Source organism: Rhizopus microsporus (genome assembly GCF_002708625.1).
Source record: "Rhizopus microsporus ATCC 52813 unplaced genomic scaffold scaffold_20, whole genome shotgun sequence".
In the NCBI taxonomy this organism is placed as follows: domain Eukaryota; kingdom Fungi; phylum Mucoromycota; class Mucoromycetes; order Mucorales; family Rhizopodaceae; genus Rhizopus; species Rhizopus microsporus.
In genome coordinates, this window is record NW_019671935.1 from 306,965 (window position 1) to 330,130 (window position 23,166).

General features: G+C 36.9%; 6 protein-coding genes across 6 annotated transcripts; 3 read left to right on the top strand and 3 right to left on the bottom strand.

Annotated features, from left to right (window-relative positions):
• Nucleotides 1–1,204: 1,204 nt before the first annotated feature.
• RHIMIDRAFT_267352 (uncharacterized protein) lies at nucleotides 1,205–1,774 on the bottom strand. Its single transcript, XM_023611989.1, has 4 exons — nucleotides 1,607–1,774; nucleotides 1,532–1,575; nucleotides 1,446–1,488; nucleotides 1,205–1,385 (listed from the first exon to the last, which is right to left on the bottom strand). Exons 2-4 carry the CDS (start codon nucleotides 1,544–1,546, stop codon nucleotides 1,216–1,218), a joined length of 228 nt encoding a protein of 75 aa, XP_023462695.1. The 5' UTR covers nucleotides 1,547–1,575; nucleotides 1,607–1,774; the 3' UTR covers nucleotides 1,205–1,215.
• A 4,440-nt stretch (nucleotides 1,775–6,214) lies between these two features.
• RHIMIDRAFT_267355 (ribosomal protein L6) lies at nucleotides 6,215–7,026 on the top strand. Its single transcript, XM_023611990.1, has one exon. It carries the CDS (start codon nucleotides 6,261–6,263, stop codon nucleotides 6,957–6,959), a length of 699 nt encoding a protein of 232 aa, XP_023462696.1. The 5' UTR covers nucleotides 6,215–6,260; the 3' UTR covers nucleotides 6,960–7,026.
• Nucleotides 7,027–7,396: 370 nt separating this feature from the next.
• On the top strand, nucleotides 7,397–8,746 carry RHIMIDRAFT_241199 (chorismate mutase; the record flags this gene model as incomplete). The annotated part of the gene is made up of 6 exons (XM_023609532.1): nucleotides 7,397–7,515; nucleotides 7,565–7,637; nucleotides 7,692–7,751; nucleotides 7,808–7,943; nucleotides 7,997–8,398; nucleotides 8,427–8,746. 6 exons carry the CDS (start codon nucleotides 7,397–7,399, stop codon nucleotides 8,744–8,746), a joined length of 1,110 nt encoding a protein of 369 aa, XP_023462697.1.
• Nucleotides 8,747–8,763: 17 nt separating this feature from the next.
• RHIMIDRAFT_207292 (L-gulonolactone/D-arabinono-1,4-lactone oxidase) lies at nucleotides 8,764–10,319 on the bottom strand (the record flags this gene model as incomplete). The annotated part of the gene is made up of 4 exons (XM_023606978.1): nucleotides 8,764–8,925; nucleotides 8,976–9,752; nucleotides 9,809–10,120; nucleotides 10,176–10,319. 4 exons carry the CDS (start codon nucleotides 10,317–10,319, stop codon nucleotides 8,764–8,766), a joined length of 1,395 nt encoding a protein of 464 aa, XP_023462698.1.
• Nucleotides 10,320–10,433: 114 nt separating this feature from the next.
• RHIMIDRAFT_294803 (DNA-directed RNA polymerase I subunit RPA1) lies at nucleotides 10,434–15,702 on the bottom strand. The gene is made up of 5 exons (XM_023614126.1): nucleotides 15,467–15,702; nucleotides 15,252–15,411; nucleotides 11,050–15,204; nucleotides 10,668–10,999; nucleotides 10,434–10,611 (listed from the first exon to the last, which is right to left on the bottom strand). The coding sequence occupies exons 1-5, from the start codon at nucleotides 15,649–15,651 to the stop codon at nucleotides 10,497–10,499; spliced, it is 4,947 nt and encodes a 1,648-aa protein (XP_023462699.1). The 5' UTR covers nucleotides 15,652–15,702; the 3' UTR covers nucleotides 10,434–10,496.
• Nucleotides 15,703–18,783: 3,081 nt separating this feature from the next.
• Nucleotides 18,784–22,317, top strand: RHIMIDRAFT_267366 (uncharacterized protein). Its single transcript, XM_023611991.1, has 19 exons — nucleotides 18,784–18,945; nucleotides 18,996–19,133; nucleotides 19,186–19,317; nucleotides 19,373–19,467; nucleotides 19,534–19,624; nucleotides 19,680–19,741; nucleotides 19,812–19,926; nucleotides 19,973–20,142; nucleotides 20,189–20,296; nucleotides 20,352–20,749; nucleotides 20,803–20,851; nucleotides 20,913–20,962; nucleotides 21,036–21,055; nucleotides 21,106–21,167; nucleotides 21,215–21,338; nucleotides 21,386–21,451; nucleotides 21,507–21,614; nucleotides 21,662–21,893; nucleotides 21,953–22,317. Exons 1-19 carry the CDS (start codon nucleotides 18,861–18,863, stop codon nucleotides 22,215–22,217), a joined length of 2,370 nt encoding a protein of 789 aa, XP_023462700.1. The 5' UTR covers nucleotides 18,784–18,860; the 3' UTR covers nucleotides 22,218–22,317.
• The last annotated feature ends 849 nt before the right edge of the window (nucleotides 22,318–23,166 follow it).

A 23,166-nucleotide genomic window follows, 5' to 3' on the forward strand; every position in this document is an offset into this window, starting at 1 on the left:
CTGAACACAGTCCACAAAACCATAGCTGCAAGCATCATGCAGTGGGGTGTCATCTTCAAACCCTCGAGCGTTGACTATGGCACCTTGTTCTATTAGATACTTTGCAACATCATATTGGCCTTTGATAGCTGCTTCATGAAGCGGAGTCCATCCTGCATGGTCTTTATGATTTACATTAGCACCTCTTTCTACTAATTCTTTTACTTTATCTAAGCTTCCAGAAGAGGTATAGTAAAATATTTTTGTTCTTCCTGCCTTATCGATCTTGTTTGGGTCTTGAAAGGTGCTTCTTCCTTTTTTATTGGTCTTGTCCATAATGTTGGTCATTAAAATGTATAGTATAGGTTTGAGGTATATATATATAAATGTGTTTATGTATAATTGAAGCTTTTTTGGTAAATGGAAAGGGAATCTCTATATGAAAGACATTAGTTAATATTCTACAAGCGCAAGTAACTTATTCACCTTATAAAAGAAAGACCTTTTTGTATATATATAAAAAAATTTTTTTTGGAGTTAAAAAAGGGGAAAAAGAAAGAAGAGAGAATAATAATAATAATAAGAAAAAAGCTTATTTAAAAATGGTTTCATAAAAATCAATGCGACTGGTTTCTGCTATGCACTCACTTAAATCATCCAGAATTTTTTGATTGGATAAGATAATGATGACGTTAATATTTCCTTTTCGAATCAGAATAGAATAAGATATTTACAAGTGCAAAGGGCCAAAGCAGCTGGCTATTTAATAGTGCTGGTTAAAGTACTCTATTAAATGCAGCATTCCTTGATCTAATATTACAGTTATTATTAACATAATCTGCAAGAATCGATCGAATGTCCAATGCTATGTTGACGTCTCGGTTCCAGACTTATCATTGGATGGAGTTGACAGTATTAAAATAGAATAATTAGTGCCTAACTAGCTGTAACTAAACAAAAGTAACTTAATAAGTCTCCACCATAAGCATTACCAGCTGGACACTGTTTACAAAATTTTAAAGGGGTATACAATGAGAACATGGCCTATCTTGTAAACTTTTAGGTTAGAACATAAACTTTAAACGTTCGAAGTTTGGCAGATATACCTATTTGCGTTTTATCGGGTCAGAGACTGGATCAATTAATAATGCGATTCTTATCATTTACACACCATGTAACACGATTTTTCACTGTACTCCATTTAATCGTCTTTTTTTTCTAAGAATTAAATAGAGGTCAATATCTTGTACAGTTATGTATATAAATAATATTTGCATACTTATGATTGCAATCAAATCCTCTTTCAGGCACAGTAATATCCTCTAAATCGTTTTTGCAATGGCTGCAAACCCTTGACGTCCTGTATTCATCAACTAATATTTTTATCCCTTTTTTTTGATAAATGTCTGCGTAATTACTATTGCCTGTATTAGATATAATTGCATATTTTTGTAAATTCATTTTACCTTGGAGGGTGTAGGAGTAAATGAACGCATAAAGCTTGGAAGGCTGGCGCCGCCATATACAAAAATGACTCTCCTATGGCGTTGACCTTGAAATCCAGCATTCCTACGATATAGCTCTCTCTCCTTTTTTCGTCTTCTGCTTGTGCTCGAGTCGCATAGCGGTATGGCTCGTTTCGTAAGGTTCTTTGGTATAGAACATTCATAATATAGTCTAATGTTTGTTTTCCATTGCTATATAAATAACCTTTCCTTTCACAATGCTCAAATCCTTTCATGAAAGGAAAAGTACTAATAATAATAATAGTTCAAATAAGAATATTATAAAGATAGAAAACGATTTATAAACTTACTGAACATGAGATATTGATATGATTTGTATGTAGGATAGAATATTTGAACATTCTGTGACATTTGGGTTGGGAATCATGCCATACCACCCTTGTATCCCATGAGAACCGTATTGACGCCTCTTACTCAACTCGACCTGTGTAGACCAAGCAAAGCCTGAACGTACCTTAAAATTAAGTAATGAAAAAAAAAAGTTATTAGTGTACCTTCATACACACTCTTGGCGTAATTATCTTACCTGTAATCGCCGTGCGATATTGAAAAAGTATGATCTTTAGTTGTCTGCTTGTTGATTATATGTTCATGAGATACATCAATAGTTGTGACTAAATCACGATGACCTACATAAAGGTGGTATGTAGTTAGTTTTTCTTTTGACTCATATTTTCTGGCTTGTATATAGGCACCTGGATCGATCCCAATAAACAGGTCGTCGTTTTTAAGACCAGCGGGTTCTTTGTTTAGTGTTAAGTACCTCTTTTCCAACTACTGATATTAACAGACCTTGGTGCATATTGTTCATCATCATTAGTTTCTGGAAGCCTTTCTATTATTGCATAAAATCGATGCAATATAAAAGTATTAGCACATACGCAGTAAAAGTGCTTCAAATATTTGACTTACCAATAGTTTTCGCCGAGAGTAGAACAGACACCATGTGTCTGTCAGATGAAATACTGTAATCCAGTGTGGCCTTATTTTTTTCATTGTTCGTATTTATAGCCAAACATTACAATATGTCATGAATATTTACAATATCAAAAGCCAGTAATAGGCAATCTTACAGTTTTGTTTTCTTTGTCTGTTTTTCTGAAGATGGTCGGTATTAAATATATGTTCCCATAGTAGCTCTTTCTCTCCGCGATATAGTTGCCACTGAGTGTCGTTATTGGCATTAGATCTAGGTAATACTAGTGAAGTGAACTTTTATTAGTGACATTGTGGCGTCTGTGTTTCAAAAATATAGTCTGCTACATTGCCTGATTTGTATTCACGTCAAATTACTGCACTAACAAATTTGCAGGAACAGGATATCCTGCCTCCTTACATCGCCTAAACAAATGATACATAGCAATGTGACCAGATAGAGAAGCATAAGCTTTAATATAAGGTAAAAAATAAGCTTTAGACAGAGATAAAGATTGATATCAACTATTTACCGATTCCGTGCTTTGCTACAGGTAGCAAACTCCAAGTTCGAAATTCAAATTGCAATCCACGAAAATCAGTAGCTTCCCTTAAAAGCGTGACACTGAAGCGTAAAAGATAGGGTGCATTTATGAGGGCAAAATCATACGATGAACTACGTCTAATGAAAGATCTCCAAATGCACCATAAAATATACTATAAATTAACCTAAAAGTAAGGAAGTAACTTAGTATAATAGCTCTTCTGTGTAAGTTTTTAATCTGAAATATAAACCCATATAATTCATGGGCAATAGGAAGAAGAGTTGTCGAATGTTCAACGGTTGATTATCTATTTATAACACTATTGTTGCGAGATTTACTGAAAATAAAGAAATTACAGTAAGCTATCGTTGATCGAAAAATATTGCACTTTCTAGCTTATTTACCAATATTAGACACATTTATAGGTGATCGAGTTTGTATCTTATATTCCAAGAAATATCCCTTGAAAACTATAAAGATGTTTCTTCTACTGATAGTTTTGGTTTGAAAATGCAAAAAAGCTAGAAAGCATAGTACGAGTAAATTTTGGTACTTCCAAATGACAGTAGCAAAAGACTACTTATTAAGAATATAAGCTTTTCCTGCTTCTCCCCCCCAGTTTTCACCGCTGTTAACTGAAAAAAAAGAAACATATTCATTAATTATCAATCTTTAAGTATGCATTATCCTATACTTAACAAAGACAATTTACTAATAAAAGCTGTCTATAAAAAGTACATAAAAGTCTTAGCTTCTAGTTGCTTAAAGTTCAATTTCTTTGTTCAAAAGAATAGGGTTAATCAAATGCAGTATAGTTCACTCTGAATCAAATCGCAAGTAGCTTGTATATAAAAAGAGTACGTAGAGTAAATACAGTAGAATTTCCTATAAAGCGTCTCTAAAAACATATGCTCAAGAGTAAATATTCTTAAGCTTGTTATATTCGCTTGATTCAAGGGAGTGCGCACCATGATATCAACGACTTCATCCAATCCATGGTGATATAGTTGCCTCTCGGAACAACACGGGCGACACTCAGACGGAAAATGAACAGGAACCCTTCTCCAGTTAAGCAAAGTCAAGCATAGGAAACGCATCAAATATATTTTCAGAAAAATACTACGTTTGTAATAGAACTGGAGAAAAACCTAATCTAGAAATAGAAAAGACCTTTTTTTTTTTTAAAAAAAAAAAAAGCAAACAAATACAGCACTATTTCTATTGCCACAACATTCATGAAGGGAGCCAAGTTTTTCGTGCTGAGTAGAATGATCATGAAAGCGTGAGTGGAGACGTTAAGTAATGGCTTTAAAACTATTTTTTCAAAGCTGTAAGCAACTGCTATGAAAGACAACCAGTTTAAATCTTGTGAGACTGTGTATATACCAAGATATAAAAAGTTTAAAATGCAGCATACTATACATCTTATTCGTAATACACTTACTTATACAGTCTATCATAGTAATCTCTGCTTATGTACCTCAAATGACTGAATTTGTTGAAGAACAAGCAGCTTCGAAAAAAAGATCTCTTATCCTTTCATTAAAATAACGTTGAATTGCAGCTCTTATGTCTCTTCTACCATAGCTTTCACGTAACTTTTGCAATATAACCTCCTTCGTATTGCCCGATAAAGGAAAAAAAGAGATATCATCAAGGCTTCCATTAAGATGACTATGCTCATTATGAAGCTTAATAGTGACCTGATTAGGTGCTAGAAAATAACAGGTGGCAGTAACATAGCATCTGCAATCGATCTTCTTGTTTGGTTTCTGAATTGGCCGGCTTTTAGATGATTCATCTTTTGTCTGTACACCAGCACGACTCTTATATGTCCCAGCTCTATGGCATATGTACTTAATTTTCCAAATGATACTTCTCCCTATTACGCACTTTGGTATAGGTTGGCCTTCTTCGATTAAAGTAGGCATATCACCATTCGTCTTTTCCTTATAAATTCAACGCGCTGCATGATGAGCAGGTGAATTTTCAATGATATTTTTCTAAGAGTCAATATCAACAGTAATTTCTCTAGGAAAGGAAGTGTATTGTTCTAAAACTAAGTTCTCAGAAGTGATTATTATTCTTTAACAAATGGGGAATAAGTGGAAGAAAAAGCCAAAGAATTAAAGAAAATCAAAGGAGAATTAATGATCACAACATGAAAGAATAAATTAGAATAATAGCCACTTTAAGAATTCAAAGTTCAGAAAGGGAGGTATGCCTCTACCATTGTTGTATTTCTAGTGTTTATGTATATAGAACAGTAGGAGTCAATAGCTAACAGTTACTATTTTTTATTTTAAAGTTAAGAGAAGAACTATTAAATGAGGCAAACACTTGGTGCACTCAAAAATAAACCAATACCACTATCCACTACCTATAATATTGCCCACTAAAACTATTCGATGTGTAGCGTAAAGCTAAACATGACTTTAAATGTTGCCATCTTAGATTGTTTCCTTTCAAGAAGAAGAAAGAGATAAAAAAGAAGCGTTGCTATTGCTTATTTTTAATTTTACGTTGTCAGTTTGATCAGCAAAGAACCAAGATCAATCATGTGTAATTATGATGAATTCGTACTTTATACCAGAGAGAATGAGCTAGGCAGCCTTAGGTTAGGCAGAGACTTTGGTAGTGTAAAGTTGTAGTGATGTCACATGTAGTGCCCCAAGGAAGCGCTCATAGCACTAGCCTATTTTTGAGTGCATTTTTGAGTGCACCAAGATGTGTAAGCATATTTTTTTGATCAGCCGCTTAACCAAGCTGCCCTTTTCTCCTCGTGCTCCTGCCCCTGTTGCTCAGCAAGAAAGACTTGATACCCCCATATGGTAATCAAGACCTCCTTTGCCGTGAGCAGTTTGAAAATGCGGACCAAAACGTTCGTATCTTGCCAAGTATAATTAAAAGATCAGACAATTAAGGATAATCCAGAAGGTTTAGATAATCTGACAAGCTCATTAAAACAATCTATATCAATCATAAAAAACGCCCAATCAAGGCCTGCAAGACAGCAATAGTTCTGTCTTGTCTTTTTTTTTTTTTCCTCCTAATCTTAAATCAATTACTACCAAATTTTACGCAAGTCTTCACTTGGATGTTATTTTTCATTTTGTGACTCGCTGCTAAAATCTTAGTAACTTTAAAGCTATTCCTTTGGGCTCATGTGCGGTTTTTTAAAGTGACTGTTCAGCTCAAAAGGAAGAAAAAAAAAAAATCAGATACACACCCCAGCTATACAGTAACCAAATTGTTGTTGCCCCTATCTCTCTGTCTCTCTTTTTCTTAAATAACCATGTCCAGGTTGACCATTGCAACAAAGTCACTATGTCAAGCAGCAGCAACTCAGTCTAGACGACTTATTCACACTTCTGTACCAACCTTGTCTCATATTGGACGTAAACCAATCACATACTCTCAAGAGATCAAGATTGAACATGACTTGACACCTATCCTTGAACCTCGCATTCCCTCTGAATTAAACAACACAACACTCACAGTCACTGGACCACTTGGAAAGCAACAATTGCCAATAAAACCCTTTGTCAAGCTTAACTTTGAACCAGCGCCCAAAGATGATCCTAATGCCGAAAACACACTTCAAGTGACAATTGAAGATGAAAAAGAAAAGAAACAAAAGGCAATGTGGGGAACAACTCGTGCATTGATTAATAATGCAATTGTTGGAGTATCAGATGGATATAAAGTTCATTTACGTCTCGTCGGTGTTGGTTACAGAGGTGCACTCGAGAACAACAATAGAACCTTATCCCTAAAGCTTGGTTACTCTCATCCTATCCTCATGGACTTACCAGAGGGTGTTTCATGCGCAGTGCCTCAACCTAATCGTATTGTACTGCAAGGTATCAATTTACAACATGTGACTGAATTTGCTGCAAAGATTCAGCGCTGGAGAAAGCCTGAACCTTATAACCAAAAGGGTATCTTTATTAACGATGAGACAATCAAGAAGAAGGAAGGAAAGAAGAAATAAATAACACAAAACCATTTGTGCGCATGTAGTTAATAGTAGCATAGAGACAAAAAGTAAATAAATCCCCTCTTTGAAATTTTATTTCTTGTTTTCTTTAAACTAAAAGATGTTTGTAAAACTAGTCACTACGTTTGCACTCAGTAGTCAAAGATGACACACGGTATATCGGAAATAAAGGTTCGGAGAATCCGATATTCAATCAGTTTATTCATTCATGAAATACTATAAACTATGGATTGAATGTATCTATATAAACAATTTCTTCTGATACAGCTCAAGAAAAGAAACAGAGAAAAAGTGCTTACAGCGTGTTGTTATTATTATTTTGACAGCTGCATTTGAGTTTATTCAATAAACTCCAATCAAATTGCTTGTTCCTGTCAAACAGATATGACCAACAGTGACACTTAATTTTTTTTTTTTTGAAACTTCTATCAATGAGTGATTTACCTTCTCTTAGAAAAAAGATTGATTCTCTAGATATAACACTAGTCAACATACTGAACGAAAGAGCCCGTGTTTCATTGGACATTGGTGCAGCTAAAAGAAAATCAATGTAAGTGAATTCATGTACGTTTATATAGATAACTCATATTATTCACTAGTACAGCAGAAGAAGAAGCAGAGTCCGATGTACATGTGTATAGACCAGGTAGAGAAAAGGAGATTTACGAAAAGGTTTGATTATTTCAAAAAAAGATAACGTGTCATCTCGCTCAATACCCTTTGTAGTTATCTCGTCTTAATCCAGGACCACTCAATGATGATTCATTAAATGCCATCTTTAGAGAGGTAAGATTGTACAAGAATTCAATCGTTTCGGCTCAATAACTAATATATACTCCAAGATTATGTCTGCATCGATCGCATTACAAAAGGATGTATCCATTGCTTATTTAGGGCCTCAAGGCACCTTTTCTCATCAAGCAGCTTATAATCGTTTTGGTGATAGCGTTGCCTACGTGGCTCAAAAGCAAATTAGCGGTAAAATACTAGATTACTTTATATTAATAGCCTATACCTTACTCGTTCCTTAGACGTATTCGATGCTGTCGAAAAGGGTCAAACAACGTACGGCATTGTGCCCTTTGAAAATTCTACGTTTGGCACAGTAGTCGAAACATTAGATCGTTTCATTCATTCACCTGTTAGAGTACGTGCAGAGACTTATCTGACGGTACATCAATGTCTGTTGTCAAACAGCAAATTAGATAAGATCACAAAAGTGTATAGTCATCCTCAAGGATTAGGCCAAACTCAAAAGTGGCTATCAGCGCATATCCCAACCGCAAGACGTATCACGGTTCGATCGACTGCAGAGGCCGCAGAAAAGGCGGCATTAGAAACAGGAGCAGCGGCTATTTGCAGTGAAATCTGTGCAGAGCTTTATGGGTTGGAAGTCGTGGCGTCCAACATAGAAGATGTTTCAGCAAAGAGATGTATAAATAACAACATATTTCAAAATAGCCAATAAGACTCGTTTCTTGATCATTGGTACAGCAAGCGATTCTCCTACACAAGATGATCATACCTTGATTAGTTTCACCGTAGATCACCGTCAACCTGGTGCACTATGTGATGGATTGAAGGTATTCAAGGATTATGGTCTAAACTTATTCAAGATAGACTCTCGTCCAAGTGGTCAACGTCCATGGCACTATGTCTTTTTTGTAGAATGTTCTGGCCATTTTGAAAATGAAGAAATCAAAAAGGCACTCAAGGATTTGGATAAATTCTGCTTGGATGTTGTCGTGTTGGGTAGTTTCCCAAATCAGAGACCAGAATAAAAAGAAACATTAATTTATTATAATTTTGCCACTTCAATGGTCTGACGGTCTTCTACAACGTGTCGTCTTAAATAATCATTGAGGAATATGCCCTTTGGATCCAACTGTTGACGAACACGTAAAAAGTCCTTGAATTTAGGATAAGATGCTTCCAAATCCTTTCTTGTTTGACCATGTGCCTTTAAAGAAATGATCAGAAAAAATTAAGCTATTGAACAAGAGAGTATACCTTGGCCCAATGAGGACGACCATTGTATTCACGCATGATGTCTTCATATCCTTTCCAGTATTTCTTATAAGGAACAGGCTTACCATAAGGTCTATACATGATCACGCCAATATAACAAGTTTTACGTCCATTAGCAGGGCTTAACCAAACATCATCTTCATCCACAAAGCGAATTTCTACTGGGAAATGAACCTTGAGGTCGTTTTCGGTAATGAATTTATCCAATTTCATCAAGGCTGCAGGCGCATCTTTCCAGTCAATGGCCCATTCGTTGACATATTGAGGAAAGAGGCAATCAAAGTTGAAGACCTTGTTGGAGTCATCCACAACATGAATAGGTTTACTATGTAATGTTTTAAACATGAGTTTTGTGAGATAAGGAATTAAAGAGGTTCCATATCGTGTGACATTGAGCATAGCCTGATAGATGTGAAATCCATATACTCTTTCCATAAAATAACTTGGCGAAGATTTATATTTCTCCTTGTCTGTACGATTTGCTCTCCACACAACACAATCATCTGTATGTGGGTACCACCAGATACGGGTGTGCTCTGATGAATGAATGACATCGTCCCAATTTTTCAATACTTTAGAAAACTTATATGGCTTTTGAATAGCCTCTAGCTTGAAGTCAGGTTCAACTTTCAAAGTCATACGAGTGATGATACCCAGAGCACCTAAGCTACATCGAGCTGCTTCAAATACTTGTCTATTTTCATCTGACGAACAAAATAGAATACTTCCGTCAGCTGTCACCAATGTTAAATTGACAATCTAATAAACAGAGCGTTGGTTTTATATCATTATTATTTTGGTGGGGGAATATTTACAAATGTAGACAGACAGCCAAAGTGAGCACCCGTTCCATGCGTTGCAGTAGCCATGACACCAGCGATAGATTGGTCAGAAATAGAGCCAAGGTTACTAAGAGCAAGACCATTTTCTCTTAAAACTACATGTAGTTTATGAAGGGACATACCAGCTTCGACTGTCACCGTGTTGTTATTCTTGTCAACATTCAAGAGAGCATTCAAGTTTTCAAGAGAGATCATGAATCCTGAAGAACATGCTAGATCAGAAGGTGAATGCCCACTGCCGACTGCTTTCAGTGGTTTGTCCAATTTATTTGCCAATAAAATTATCTATAAAAATAAACATTGTTTATAATTTGACAGCTTATTATTGTTCTATGTTTACTTTTTGAACTTGATTTTCTGTCCTAGGACGAAAGAATAATTCAGGTTTACATGTGAACGTATTTGACCAATTTTTAAATGTATAATCGTCTACTGCCACTTGTTGAAGTTCAGGTTCTAATTGATAAATATCAATCGAGGTCATTAGGATATAAGAGAAAAAGAAAGAAAAGAAGCAGATTTACAACACCAGAAAAAATGATCCTCTCCGCTTGAAAACATCATTTATACAACAGATGAGACAATCTCTCACTTATTTGTTGATGCTATTAAAAAATGAATAATTTATTTATATATAAAAATGCGAAAAAAAAGTCTATGTTCAGGCCGTAGAAGTGAGAGGTTGCAAGACATCAAATGAACCCGTGCCTCCTTCTACCACTCGGCCAACAACGATTCTCGAAGAGGGAGAGTCAAGTGTATCAAAGTCACCATGTCTATTATAAATAAAAGGTTAATTCATGTGTTTATCATTATTTATAAAGTAACTTACAGTGTTGCTTCTGTCAAGAATTTACATGTCGATTCAAAACTCATCTTGAGGAAAGGTGCTACATTGGATCCAATACCGATACGAGAGAATGGTTTATATCCACCTTCAAATGTCATATAGTCTGCAATCAACGTCAAGTGACGACGATCCACCACAATACCATAGACAGCAAAGACACTAGCCACTTCCTTAATAATAGCATTTCTAGCTGCCTCAACACCATATGTATTCAAGATGGCAGCAATATCATTGGTATCAATATAGTTAACATCAATAATATCAGAGAATGCCCACATGCCTCTGAGATTGACACCTTCAGTTTGAAGACGTTTCTATTTAAAAAAAAAATGAGTGTTGGTCATTTAATGCCAAATGTACTTACAGAAGTATCGTTTTCAGTGGGGTTAATGTATTCAAAACATTTGGAAATACCCTTGACTTCATGGACAACCACTCTTGCGCAAGATTTTTCAATCAAAGAGATCATCAAGATCTTCTTAGTATCAGCAGGGAATTCCATATCAATTTCACAGAATGCACCATTGTTATCATCAAACTTGAATCGTGTGCAGTATTTACTCTTTTGAACAGCTTGTTCTTCAAGTTTACCTCCTTTAGAAGAGGATCGCTTAGGAGCTTCTTCCTCATCATCAGCACCAGCAAGAATAGCCTGTTCAAACTCTTCTTCCTCATCTTCCAAGCTCTTTTCATTGTCTTCGGGAACAATATCATCTTCATCGGGCTCGTCATAACTTGCCTGTGGCTTGTTCTGTGCTGACTTACGAGCTGTCTTGGCATCCATATCCTCTGCGTCGTCAGAGGCATATCCATCCTTAGCTGCAGCATCACCAAGATCTTCATTAGCATCGTCATCTCCAGGAGCGTCCATCTTGTGAGCTTTGCTAATATCTTCAATCTTTTTGGTATCTTTAATATCTTTACGAATCAACTCTTCCAAATCTTTCAGGAAAGCAGTAGCCAGTACTTCTTTAACACGCTTAGCAGAAACACGATATTCTTCGTTATATTCCTTCTCTTCAAAAAGATTAACACGAATAGAGTATGTTTTGGATCTTTTGTAGTTATTGTCTGCCGTCTTGGCGCTTGTCTTTTCTCTGACAACGACATTATCCACCAGTTGAGCCAATGTGAGTCTAGACGCAGACTTGCAAAATTGAGTAGCCTTCTTTACAGATGTTTCTGGTAAGAGAGGCAGTAACATGGTAGGTGTCTTAATCTTGCGAGCAGCGGTCATGATGATTTCACGAAGACGAGGGATACCCAAGGTGACGTTGGCAGCACCATAACCAGCAAAATGGAAAGTATTTAATGTCATTTGTGTAGATGGTTCACCTACAGATTGTGCGGCTAATAGACCAACTGCTTCACCGGGCTCGACTAAACTGTGAAGGTATTTGAGATTCATCAAGGCCTTAAACTTGTTCTTTGTTAAGCCAGCATAACGAGCTGTGTTCTTTGAGAGTTGAGAATCCTTTTCGAAAGGCATACCATCTGGGTTCTTTTGGATATAGTTCTTCATTGCAAGAGCGAATCGTTCAGAGACAACACCAAGATGGGTACCTGGGTTATACACAGAAAGAGCAGGATCGTACTTGCCTGGCTTCTTCAAAGCCTTCTTGGCGTATTCTTCACCTTGCTTGATTTCAAGTGAGGCTAAGGCAGCCTTAGGATGATATTTCTGAGAAAGAGCTTCGAAATTGTGAGCAGAGAAACCGAATTGATTGATATGCTTAGCCTTGATAACGTCTAAAGAGTCTTCACCATAATGGAACTGTAAGACAGAGCCATCAGAATCACGTACGGTGTGATCGTAATGAACGCGTAAGCCTTCGAGATGCTTGATCAAACAACGTTGCAAGTAACCAGAACGAGATGTCTTGACAGCAGTATCAATCAAACCTTCACGACCAGCCATACAATGGAAATAGTATTCTTGAGGACGAATACCGGTCAAGAAACGACCGGTGACGAAACCACCAGCACGGGCACTGGTATCAAAAGGTCTGAAGGAGGGAAGAGAGCGACCTGAGACCATAAGAGGTACACGACGACCTTCAAGTTCTTGCTGACCAAGTAAACAAGAGATTTGAGTAGCATTGACATTAGAACCCTTGGCACCAGACACAGTCATCATTTGCATATCGTTCTTGGGAAAAGGACGGATGAGACCATCGGGAAGACATTTCTGAGTGATGGAGGAAGTCAACTTGTTTACTTTAGCCTTCATGGCGTTATCAAGACCAGCCAGTTTGTTGTCATCACGAATGACTTCGTTCATACGAAGCTTGAATTCTTTTGAAAGCACTTCAGGACTAGCTGTCTTTGCTGTATCTGCTAAGCCAAGGAATTCCAAGTGAGCTTCATCACCCAAACCGACGCCTTGGTCAAGTAAGTCTCTACGCCATTGATCACCTTCCTTGGTGAGAACCAAATCGTCCATACGACAGGTGAAACCGTGTGATTGAAGGAACTTGATGAACAAACGACTCAAAATACTGAGAAGCATACCAGCGGCTTCAGGACTATAGATTTCATAAACAGAATGAACGAGACCAAAAGCAGATGCACCAAATTGTGATTTGTCCATGACACCATGAATCAATTCACCATCCATAACCAATACCTTATCCTCTTCCTTGGCATTGGGGCCCCAGAACTTGGCAGGCACCTTTGACTTGGAAGTCATGTTCAATTGTGCCTTACCCCAAGTCAAGTTCTTGAGAATAGTCGAGATGACTTGCTTACCAGTCCACAGAGGTTGAGGCTTCATGATGGCAGGAGGTAACATTCTGATCTTGCCGCCACCGGTACCGTCGGTTTCAGGACGAAGAGAACCATAAAGGAGTTGCTGGTACTCTTCCTTGGTGAAGAATGTATCACGAGAACTCATCCATACACCAGAGTCAACGTTATCTTGGATCAGACCACGAAGAGGGTTACCGCTTGTAGGGACCAAGTATTGGTTGTCGGTATTGGCAATAAAGGAAGCTTCAGCACGAGCAATTTCATTTTGAGGAAAGTGAATGTTCATTTCATCACCGTCAAAATCGGCATTATAAGTGTTACAATTGGCGTAGTGCATACGAATCGTCTTTTCTCCAGGTAAAATACGCGCCTTGTGTGCCATGATGGATGGTTTGTGAAGTGTGGGTTGACGATTCAAAAGGAGCATATCACCATTACGCAAGTGGCGGAAGACCTTCTTGTTGATCGTTTGAGTACGTGTAGGGTAAGGATTGTTTCCGCTCTGAGCTGTATGAGAACTTTGAGGGGCCAAGAGTGAATTGGCAAGAGCAATACGAGATTCTATACTGAGATCACCAAGGACATCAATGGATTGATCTTCGTTCTGAACGTGTGTAGCACCAGGCCATTTGTTGGGACCGTTAATGACAGCCTGTCTCATCTCCTTGATGTTGTGAGGGGTGACTGGTTCTGGATAAGTAAGCTTGGTAGCAAAGACAGGAGGAATACCAATCTCGGATGTTTCAATGAAAGGATCGGGAGAGATGACTGAACGAGCAGCATAATTGACACGCTTACCCATCATATGTTTTCTGAATAAACCTTCCTTCTTTTCCAAAGCTTGACGAATACCAGGAGGCAAGTTCTTTCCTTGGGCGACTTGGGTTGGGTTTTTAGTAGAGTCAATAAATGAATTCACGGCATGTTGAAGACCGATAATAGAATCCACAAATCTATTACGTGTTGTCTCCAACATCTTCTTATCGACTGGCTCTTGATCTGAAATGGCTTGCAATTCTTCAGAAAGGTCACGGACAAGATGAGATCCTTTTAGAATGCTGGATAAAAGTTCATTTTGAGGTGATTCAAATGTTTTATCGCCCATGACAGAGGGAGGTCTAAAACGAGTAGGCGCCACTGCCAACACTTCGATAAAGAACATGTGATAGGTGGCCTTTTTGATAAATGAGGGAACGCGAGGATCACGAGCACCAAAGAGCAATGTTGTGATATCTCCTTCTTTTTCAAACAAGGCTTGTACATGCTTACGGACTTCATAAGGGGTTAAAAATCGTTGACCATTGGTAAATCCCTTTATCTCCTCGAAACTGCCAGTTTGGTTCTTCAGACGGTCCATGGCAGCTTGATCTTTCTTGTTGAGAGCAAGTTGGAAAAGTTTCGCAGCTCCATCACGACGAATGGGAGGAGAAATACCGCAACAGTTGGCGCACTTTTTGCTATGAATACATTGTTTCATGAAGTCTCTCATGACTGACTTTCGAACTTCGTTAATGACTGTCACTTTATAATCTTTTGCGGCGAATTTACGGCTTTCCTCATCTGCCAAAGCATTTTTCATGAAGGTGTCGATGTGTTCGATATAATCTTCGACTGTGGATAGCGAAAGTGCTTGTTCTTCCATTCTATCTTCCAACGTCTCATCGTCTTTAGCTTCTGTCTTTTTGAAATCAAGGACAAGCTCGTTCAATGACTGTGCTTCGTTCACTAAACCATGCTGTAATAAAGTCAATTGTGCACTGTATTTTTTCATCTGAGATAATAGTTAGCTTTATACAACACATCGTATATCATATTTACCAAAGCACGAGAAATACGGAATTGATGACAATAGACACATTTGGCTCTGAGAATAGCGTAGAGATTGTCAAAGAACATGGGGTTATATGCTGGAATAGGAATTTCAATATGACCGAAATGGCCAGGACAGTTGAAATGATCTTGTGAACAGGTGGCACAGCTACAGATAAATCGAGTTAATGATATAAGCATATGATTGCTGCTGTTTATTTTACATTTGAGTCTTTTGAAAGGGACCAAGTGCAGGGTCATATAAACCGCCTTTTGTTGGATGACCTAAGGCGTCAAATAGTATGGGATTGAAGATCTGTTTGACAGATATCTTTCTAATCTCGCTGGGTTCATAGAAAGAGAAGGATACATAGTCCACCTCAGTGCCAATAGGAACTGATATATTCATAATGGGTCTCTTGGTGGTTGGTGCTGAAAGAGGACTAAGCTGTTGAAGGTTAAATTTTTTTTCTCTAAAAAAAAAAAAGGGAAAGCCACACTGTCAGCGGATAGACTGCTTTTCTTTTTCATGCAGATTATGGTAATGAACTGATTTCGCTTTGATCTCCGACGAATCTTCGTTTTTATAAAGCCCAATTTTTGCTTTTCTACTGGCCAAAGTTCGTTTTAGTAAAGACACAGTTTTCACCTTTGCTACCACGAAAGTTCGCTTTGGCATTGCTTAATTTGACACTGTAATTTATTCCAAAAACAAAAAAAAAGCAAACAAAGGGAGCGCCCGCTGTAGTAGCAAAACGTAGCGCTACCGCAGAAGCACTAATGCACAGAGACACGTACATAATGGCAGATAATCTAATCATTAACACGAAACTATACCAAAAGTTAGCTACTGTCTCCATTAGACATATCCATACTCATCGTGAGATACAATGCTTGATTGTATATATATAGTTCATAACCTGCATATACTACTTTTTTTTCTCCCTCTCTCTCCTTTTTGCTCACCCTCTTAATCGTGCAATTAGTGTTGACTGTTGCGCCTTATTAAGACTTTTTTCTTTCAACGGTCTTTATTTTTGTTGAACATTACATGCATCAGAAAATAGACTAAACAATGTAAATACGAATTTATCATAATTACACCTGAGCTAAGTGGTATTTGCTGACCAAACTGACACATAAAACTGGAATAAATAAAGAAATAACAACGTTTCTTTTTTATCACTTGTTCTTCAAAAATCTTGTTGACGACATCACAGGTAGTGGGTAGAGGTAGCACATGTAGTATTAATCTAACTTCTGGTGTATTTTCTGATGCTTATAACATTTCCCCATACAATCAAACGGCGCTAATACTATTAGAAAAACCGGAAACTGCTGCGATGACTGGAAATGCAGACATGACGCGTTTGGCTGTGGAGGAGAAAGGTTCAATCCTTCACTTGACAAAAGGAAAGCTCAAAGACGAGATCAAAAGACTTAAGTAATCAAGCAGTCCCAAAAAAAAATACATTTTGTAAAATAATAAAAACTTCCAATTGCATCTTAATTATACTCATACTAATCGCAATTATTACACAAGGCAATTAAGCTATTTTTATCGATATTGTATTTTATAGTCTAAAAAAGATAAAAAACTGAATATGTATGTATATAAAAGGCTTCTCTCTGTTCTCAAATTATTTGATTAACAGAACCAACCATGAGAAGGTGGAAGCTAATCAGGCCCCAAAAAGATGTGATTCTGCTGACCAGATTGGGGTACACTGTGCCAATAGAAGACCCTCCTTCAGACAACGTACTTAAGAAGCACTGATTGCTCTGAAGGAAAAAGAAAAATAAAAATAAACACTCGTTTTGGGCATTGTGAACACATAGAGTAGTAATTCATCTTAAGCTTATTTCATTATCTCCTGGGACTTTTCATATGTAAAAAATATACTTTTAAGTACAAAGCTAAATAAAACGATGGGCTATATTCACTATCAACCATTAGAAGATGCATAGTTGGTAGAGAAAATACTATACTTAGAGACTTGCTGTGAGTGGCAAGCGGTCTTGTCGTATATTTAAAAATGTAGAGGGACCTTATAGTACTACAATGTATTCAGTGGAAACCCTGTAATAATTACAGTATCTACAACTAAAAGCAAATATAACATCGATTTTAGGTAAAATTCTGTCATCAACTTAATTAATGTTGGTTTGAGAATTCCAAAACATATCAAAAACGGACAGTTTGGAACGTAGGACTGGTGCTTTTAGTGTAGGAACGATAATAGGGAATTATCTGAGCTATTTTTGATGAAATAAAGGGATATCGTCATATCATTAGTAATGCTCCTGTCCTTCTCTGCTTATCTGTACTGAATCCGATGGAGCAGTTCTGGGCAGTTGTCAAGAGTAAATTTAACAAGGTAAGTCGCTGAGCAATAGCTAGAACTAACAAGGTATGTGAGGGTTTACATCTGAGTGACTTTAAAGACTTTGTTTCCTATTCTGTTAAATAGTTTAGTATATATTAACAATGAAAATTTATGAACCTTGAAGTACCTTCTTTCACAAAACGTTCGTTGTTCCAGGAAAGTTAAATTTCTACGAATTAGTAGTTTCCCGTAAGTATCTCGTGTGATTCTATTGACGCTGTCATTCGCCGCATCAGTGTAACGTTGGAAGCTTTTACCTTTTTTGGGTATTTTGTGAGAAAGAACAGGGTAGGAATTAAAGCAATTAATAAAGATAAAAGAAGTGATCTTGAGGATTGAATAAGCCCTAACTTTTTTCATATTATACGGTACTGATACACCCATGACCGTCTGCAACAGTGTACAAGATGTTAACCGCTCATGATAGAGCAAACAATGACTCCTTAAATACTAGCAGCATTTTCAAGGAAGCTAATAAACCTTTACCAATGTCATTCCAATATGTATTCCACCCTTCGTTTCCGAGTCTATCTTACTACTACACAATCAATGTGCTTTTCGTCCTTTCTTTTTCATCGTTAATCACTAGTATGCACCAGGCACTGTGCCATTCCCGAACAGCTTCAATAGCTAAATTCACTCTTGAATTTTCTAGATCGCTACATTGCCTCTAGGTTATTCCATCGCTTGACACCCAATACTTCGATGGACCCAGGTTGTTTATAGAATTCCATTCGATTTCTTAAAAAGAACATTGACTAATTGCTGCAAAAGATGTCTACTTATAAATTCACATTGAAATAAACGACTGCAATGACTATAGATAACGTGGACTCATACTACTTTATTTAAAAGAGCACTCTTTTCTGTATGATCCTCTTCATGATAAAATGCAATATCATAACCAGACCATGAAATAAACATATACCATTCCACTTGACAACAACTGACTTGTAAAATAAAATGGAAGTAATTGATATCAAGAAATATCAATGAATAACAGAATGCTCCTTGATTTCAAGGCATGTGGAGCACTTCAACTCTATGTAGAAGAATGAAAACCAAAGGTATCATTATAGATAAGATGATCAACCTCTCTTTGTTATATTTAATATCCATAACATGAACGTGTTTTAAATTTTTAACTGAGTCTTTTTCAGCCAGTAAAAACGATTCAATTTTTATTTTGTCAGCACTCTTCCCCTTCTCTTTCAATCACTTTGGGCAAATAATGACTGGACATGGACGTACATCTTCAGTCGAAATTGAAGAAGAATTAGCACAAATTAGACGTTATGAAGATTTTACTACGACTGGTAATCAAGTCGAGATCTACTCCTTGATACGATCACTCATCGTAATATAGATTGGGTAAAGGATGCCATCATTGAACGATATAGACAAGCAGCAGTGAAAAGCTCTATATCAAGTGATACCACTTGGCGTGCCTGGTGGCATCAAACTTTTGAAACTGCAGAGTCTTGGGTGGTCATATTCTTAGTTGGTAATATATACTCCCCCCCCTTTATAACATGTCTTATCTCTTCTTGTGACAGGTGCGGCAATAGGATTGATGTCAGCTTTGATCACTATTGTTACCGATTGGTTGTCAGATATAAAGATTGGTTACTGCTCAACTGCTTGGTGGCTCAATCAAAAGTTTTGTTGTTGGCAAATGGAAGAACCAGGTTTGAAAAGGGAAGGAAGGGATATTAATAACAAGTTGCTTAAAGAGAAATTTAGACGGAGGTTGCGCTGACTGGACAGATTGGAGTGAATTTGTAAACTTGGGACCGGATGTATATATTGTAAAATGGTTATTTTATATTCTATGGGCGGTAAGTGTGAGCCTGGGGGTGGATGATGAGAATGCAGAAAAGAACTGACGATATTCTGAACAAAAGACAACCTTTGCCACACTATGCGCTTACCTTGTTAAAACTTTAGCCCCTTATGCTGCAGGTTCGGGAATATCGGAAATCAAATGTATTATAGGTATTTAGAAAAAAGAGCATAGGATGGATGCATAAACCTTTCCTTGAAATAATAGCTGGATTTGTGATGAAAGGATTCCTTGGTGGATGGACCCTTGTAATGAAAAGCGTTGGCTTGGTAACAAAATAATACAATATATATTAGGTACATGCGTGTTTATGTAATGTAATCGTTTTTTCTTTTAAAGACAATGTCTGTCGCGTCAAATTTGTCGATCGGAAAAGAAGGTCCATCTGTGCATATGGCCTGCTGTGTCGGAAATGTGATATCTAGGTGCTTTAAGAAATTCAGGACTAGCAAAGGTAACACTGTAGATCATACTTTGTCTCGTATTCTCACTTGTAATAGCTGAAATGAGAGAAATACTGACTGCTTCAAGCGCTGCTGGTGTAGCAGTTGCCTTTGGTTCACCTATCGGCGGTGTTCTATTTGCACTAGAAGAGATGAGTAACGCATTTCCAAACAGGACAATGTGGAAGAGCTTCTTTTGTGCAATGATTGCTACCATTGTCTTGCAGGTAAATCATAACAAGACTATCTCATGTCCTTCTAACGGGATACTAGGCAATGAACCCTTTCAGAACAGGCAAGTTGGTCATGTTTCAAGTGAGCTATGACAGAGATTGGCACTTTTTTGAATATATTTTTGTTGTTATCATTGGATTGTTTGGCGCAAGTATTTCTATCACAGTCATCATACACTATTCTTAAATAGTTTATCATCTAGGGTCTTTACGGTGCGCTTGTCATCAAATACAATCTACTCGTTGCACAATTTAGAAAAACGACATTGAAGGATTTTCCTATAGTAGAAGCTGCCGTTCTTGCTTCTGCCACTGCCTTTATCGCCTATCCAAACATTTTCTTACGTATTGATATGACTGAAATCATGGGAATCTTGTTTAGAGAATGTGAAGGCCCTGGAACAGAGAGCTACTATGGACTGTGTGAGAGCCAAGAAGCATGGAAAATGGTCATACTCTTGTTCATTGCCACTGTTCTTCGCAGTCTAGGTACCATTATCACTTATGGAGCAAGAGTTCCATGTGGTATTTTTGTACCCTCCATGGCCATTGGTGCCATGTTTGGAAGAATGATTGGGTTACTTGTCAAACTATGGCACGAGTAAGGAGCATTGTCTTTTAAGCTGTGGTACGGTTTAACCATCTTTTCTATAGAAACAAACCTGATTTCTTTTTATTTGCTTCTTGTCGACCTGATATGCCTGTAAGAAGTAAAAAAGGGTGTATATAAACGAGGCAGTAGGGGATCTAACTATGTTTTACAGTGTATCACGCCTGGAACCTATGCTTTTCTTGGAGCTGCTGCAGCTTTAGGGTAAGTGATAAAATTTATTCTCTGATACAATGGAATAAAAAAGTCTCTCTTTTTTTTATTTCTTTATCAAAAGAGGTGTTATGCGGATTACAGGTAAACTTTTTGTTGATTTACATCTTTCAATAATTGATCCTTTTTTAAAGTGTCTGTTGTGGTTATCATGTTTGAGTTGACAGGTCAAATCACTTATATTCTACCTACTATGGTAAGTGGGCTTATATGTTGTTAGCTTCTCTTACTTACTATCAATAGATTGCCCTTATGATAACCCGTGCTGTAAACGATTGGTTTCAGTCTGGTGGCATTGCCGATCGTTATATCCGATTGAATGGATACCCAATTTTAGATAGTGATGACCAAGTATTCGGAGTGCCAGGTACACATTGAATTGATAATTGTTTATAAAAGACTGATCATATTTAGTTTCACATGTTATGCAAACAAATTTGACTGTCATGACGGCTTCCAGTATGACATTTATGGAGATTGGTGCGTAAAGTATATGAATACTCTAAAGCATACTTATACTTTTTTTCTTTTATAGAAAGAATATTAGAGACAACAAATTATCAAGGATTCCCGGTTGTAGAAGATTTGAAGTCAATGGCACTCATTGGGTACATTGGACGCTCCGAGCTTCAATATCTAATCGGTAAAATATAATCAAAACTGATCATTATATTAACATGAAGAAATTAGAAAAATCCAAGGTGAACAAGAAAGCTCATGATGAAACCTTGTGTCGGTTTACGCCTGATGCAAGTGATGAACCAGAAATACTGACAAACATTGGTCTGAGCGACGAAGGACAACATGATTTAAGAGGATCTTCTGATGCACTGGACTTTGGTCCATACATGGATCAAACACCGATCACTGTTCATCCAAGACTTTACTTGGAAACAGTGATGGATATGTTCAAACAACTAGGGTACAATCAGATCTTTTCTCATATTTTTACTTTTTGCACTCAACATTGTTTTGTTTTAGGCCTAGAGTTGTTCTCTTGGAGGAAAGAGGGAAACTGAAAGGGCTAGTGACAGTGAAGGATGTGCTAAAGTATATAGCGCACACAGAAAATGTAAGAACTTCATCGAGCAGACCATCTAATAGAGAATGTGGAGGTCTCTTTGAAATCATGACTTCATGGATCACCGATAGACCAAACCGCCGTCGCCAACAATCGTATACACGATTGCAAAATAGAAGCTCAATAGATATTGAAGAATCTCATGAGCTTCATAGACAGGCGTAGTCATTTTATCATTAATTAAATAAACCATGATTCCAATATACAACAAGGCATTACGGAAGAGGGTGAATTAACTTTACAGTCGTTCCAGTGCCAACATGAGGCTTCTTACTTTTGAAACAAATATCCGTTATATTTAGTATTTCCTAATGCAAGTAAGACTAATATTGGTATATATGCTCCTATACTCATCATCTCTCAATCTCGTTTGATATGATTTCATTTATTTCGTTGACATTCACCATTGCTCTTACATACAATATCGTTTTAATTGTTTTATTCAAATATATTTTTCTTTGTCGTCTTTTTACATAAATAATTTTTTTTAAAAAAATACAGTAAGCACTAACCAAAACATCAAAAGTTTTTCTACCTCACAGACTTTTGGCATTGTTGTTTAATTCAGAAGGGAAACATTGTATGCACCAGAAGTTAGACTAATGCTATAGATGCTACCTCCAGATATTACCTACGATGTCCTCCAACAAAGCTTTTCAATCATTTTGGTTTATTTCTTTTCAAGAAGAAAGAGATAAAAAGGAGTTTTTTATTTATACTAATTTTATGCTGTTGCTTTGATCAACAAAGAACCAGGATCATTCACGCGTTACTATGATAAACTCTGGATTTTATACAATTAGAAACGAAGACTTTTATGTACTTTTTATAGACAGCTTTTATTAGTAAATTGTCTTTGTTAAGTATAGGATAATACATACTTAAAGATTGATAATTAATGAATATGTTTCTTTTTTTTCAGTTAACAGCGGTGAAAACTGGGAGGGGGGGAGAAGCAGGAAAAGCTTATATTCTTAATAAGTAGTCTTTTGCTACTGTTATTTGGAAGTACCAAAATTTACTCGTACTATGCTTTCTAGCTTTTTCGCGTTTTCAAACCAACTCCTATTTCACATCAAAGGATATTCCATTGGAAAGTCTAACAAATATAGGA

What these genes read in the sequence shown, in the direction of transcription:
- RHIMIDRAFT_267352 (XM_023611989.1), bottom strand. An exon ending in TTACTCCTACACCCTCCAAG is followed by an intron (nt 1,386 to 1,445) that starts GTAAAATGAATT and finishes GTAATTACGCAG; the next exon opens with ACATTTATCAAAAAAAAGGG.
- RHIMIDRAFT_267355 (XM_023611990.1), top strand. Translation starts at nt 6,261, where the DNA reads ATGTCCAGGTTGACCATTGCAACAAAGTCACTATGTCAAGCAGCAGCA.
- RHIMIDRAFT_294803 (XM_023614126.1), bottom strand. Translation starts at nt 15,651, where the DNA reads ATGAATATATCAGTTCCTATTGGCACTGAGGTGGACTATGTATCCTTC. An exon ending in CCACTGAAAACGATACTTCT is followed by an intron (nt 11,000 to 11,049) that starts GTAAGTACATTT and finishes TTTTTTAAATAG; the next exon opens with AAACGTCTTCAAACTGAAGG. An exon ending in TTCTTGACAGAAGCAACACT is followed by an intron (nt 10,612 to 10,667) that starts GTAAGTTACTTT and finishes TATTTATAATAG; the next exon opens with ACATGGTGACTTTGATACAC.
- RHIMIDRAFT_267366 (XM_023611991.1), top strand. Translation starts at nt 18,861, where the DNA reads ATGACTGGACATGGACGTACATCTTCAGTCGAAATTGAAGAAGAATTA. An exon ending in GGAAATCAAATGTATTATAG is followed by an intron (nt 19,625 to 19,679) that starts GTATTTAGAAAA and finishes TTGAAATAATAG; the next exon opens with CTGGATTTGTGATGAAAGGA. An exon ending in TAATGAAAAGCGTTGGCTTG is followed by an intron (nt 19,742 to 19,811) that starts GTAACAAAATAA and finishes TTTCTTTTAAAG; the next exon opens with ACAATGTCTGTCGCGTCAAA.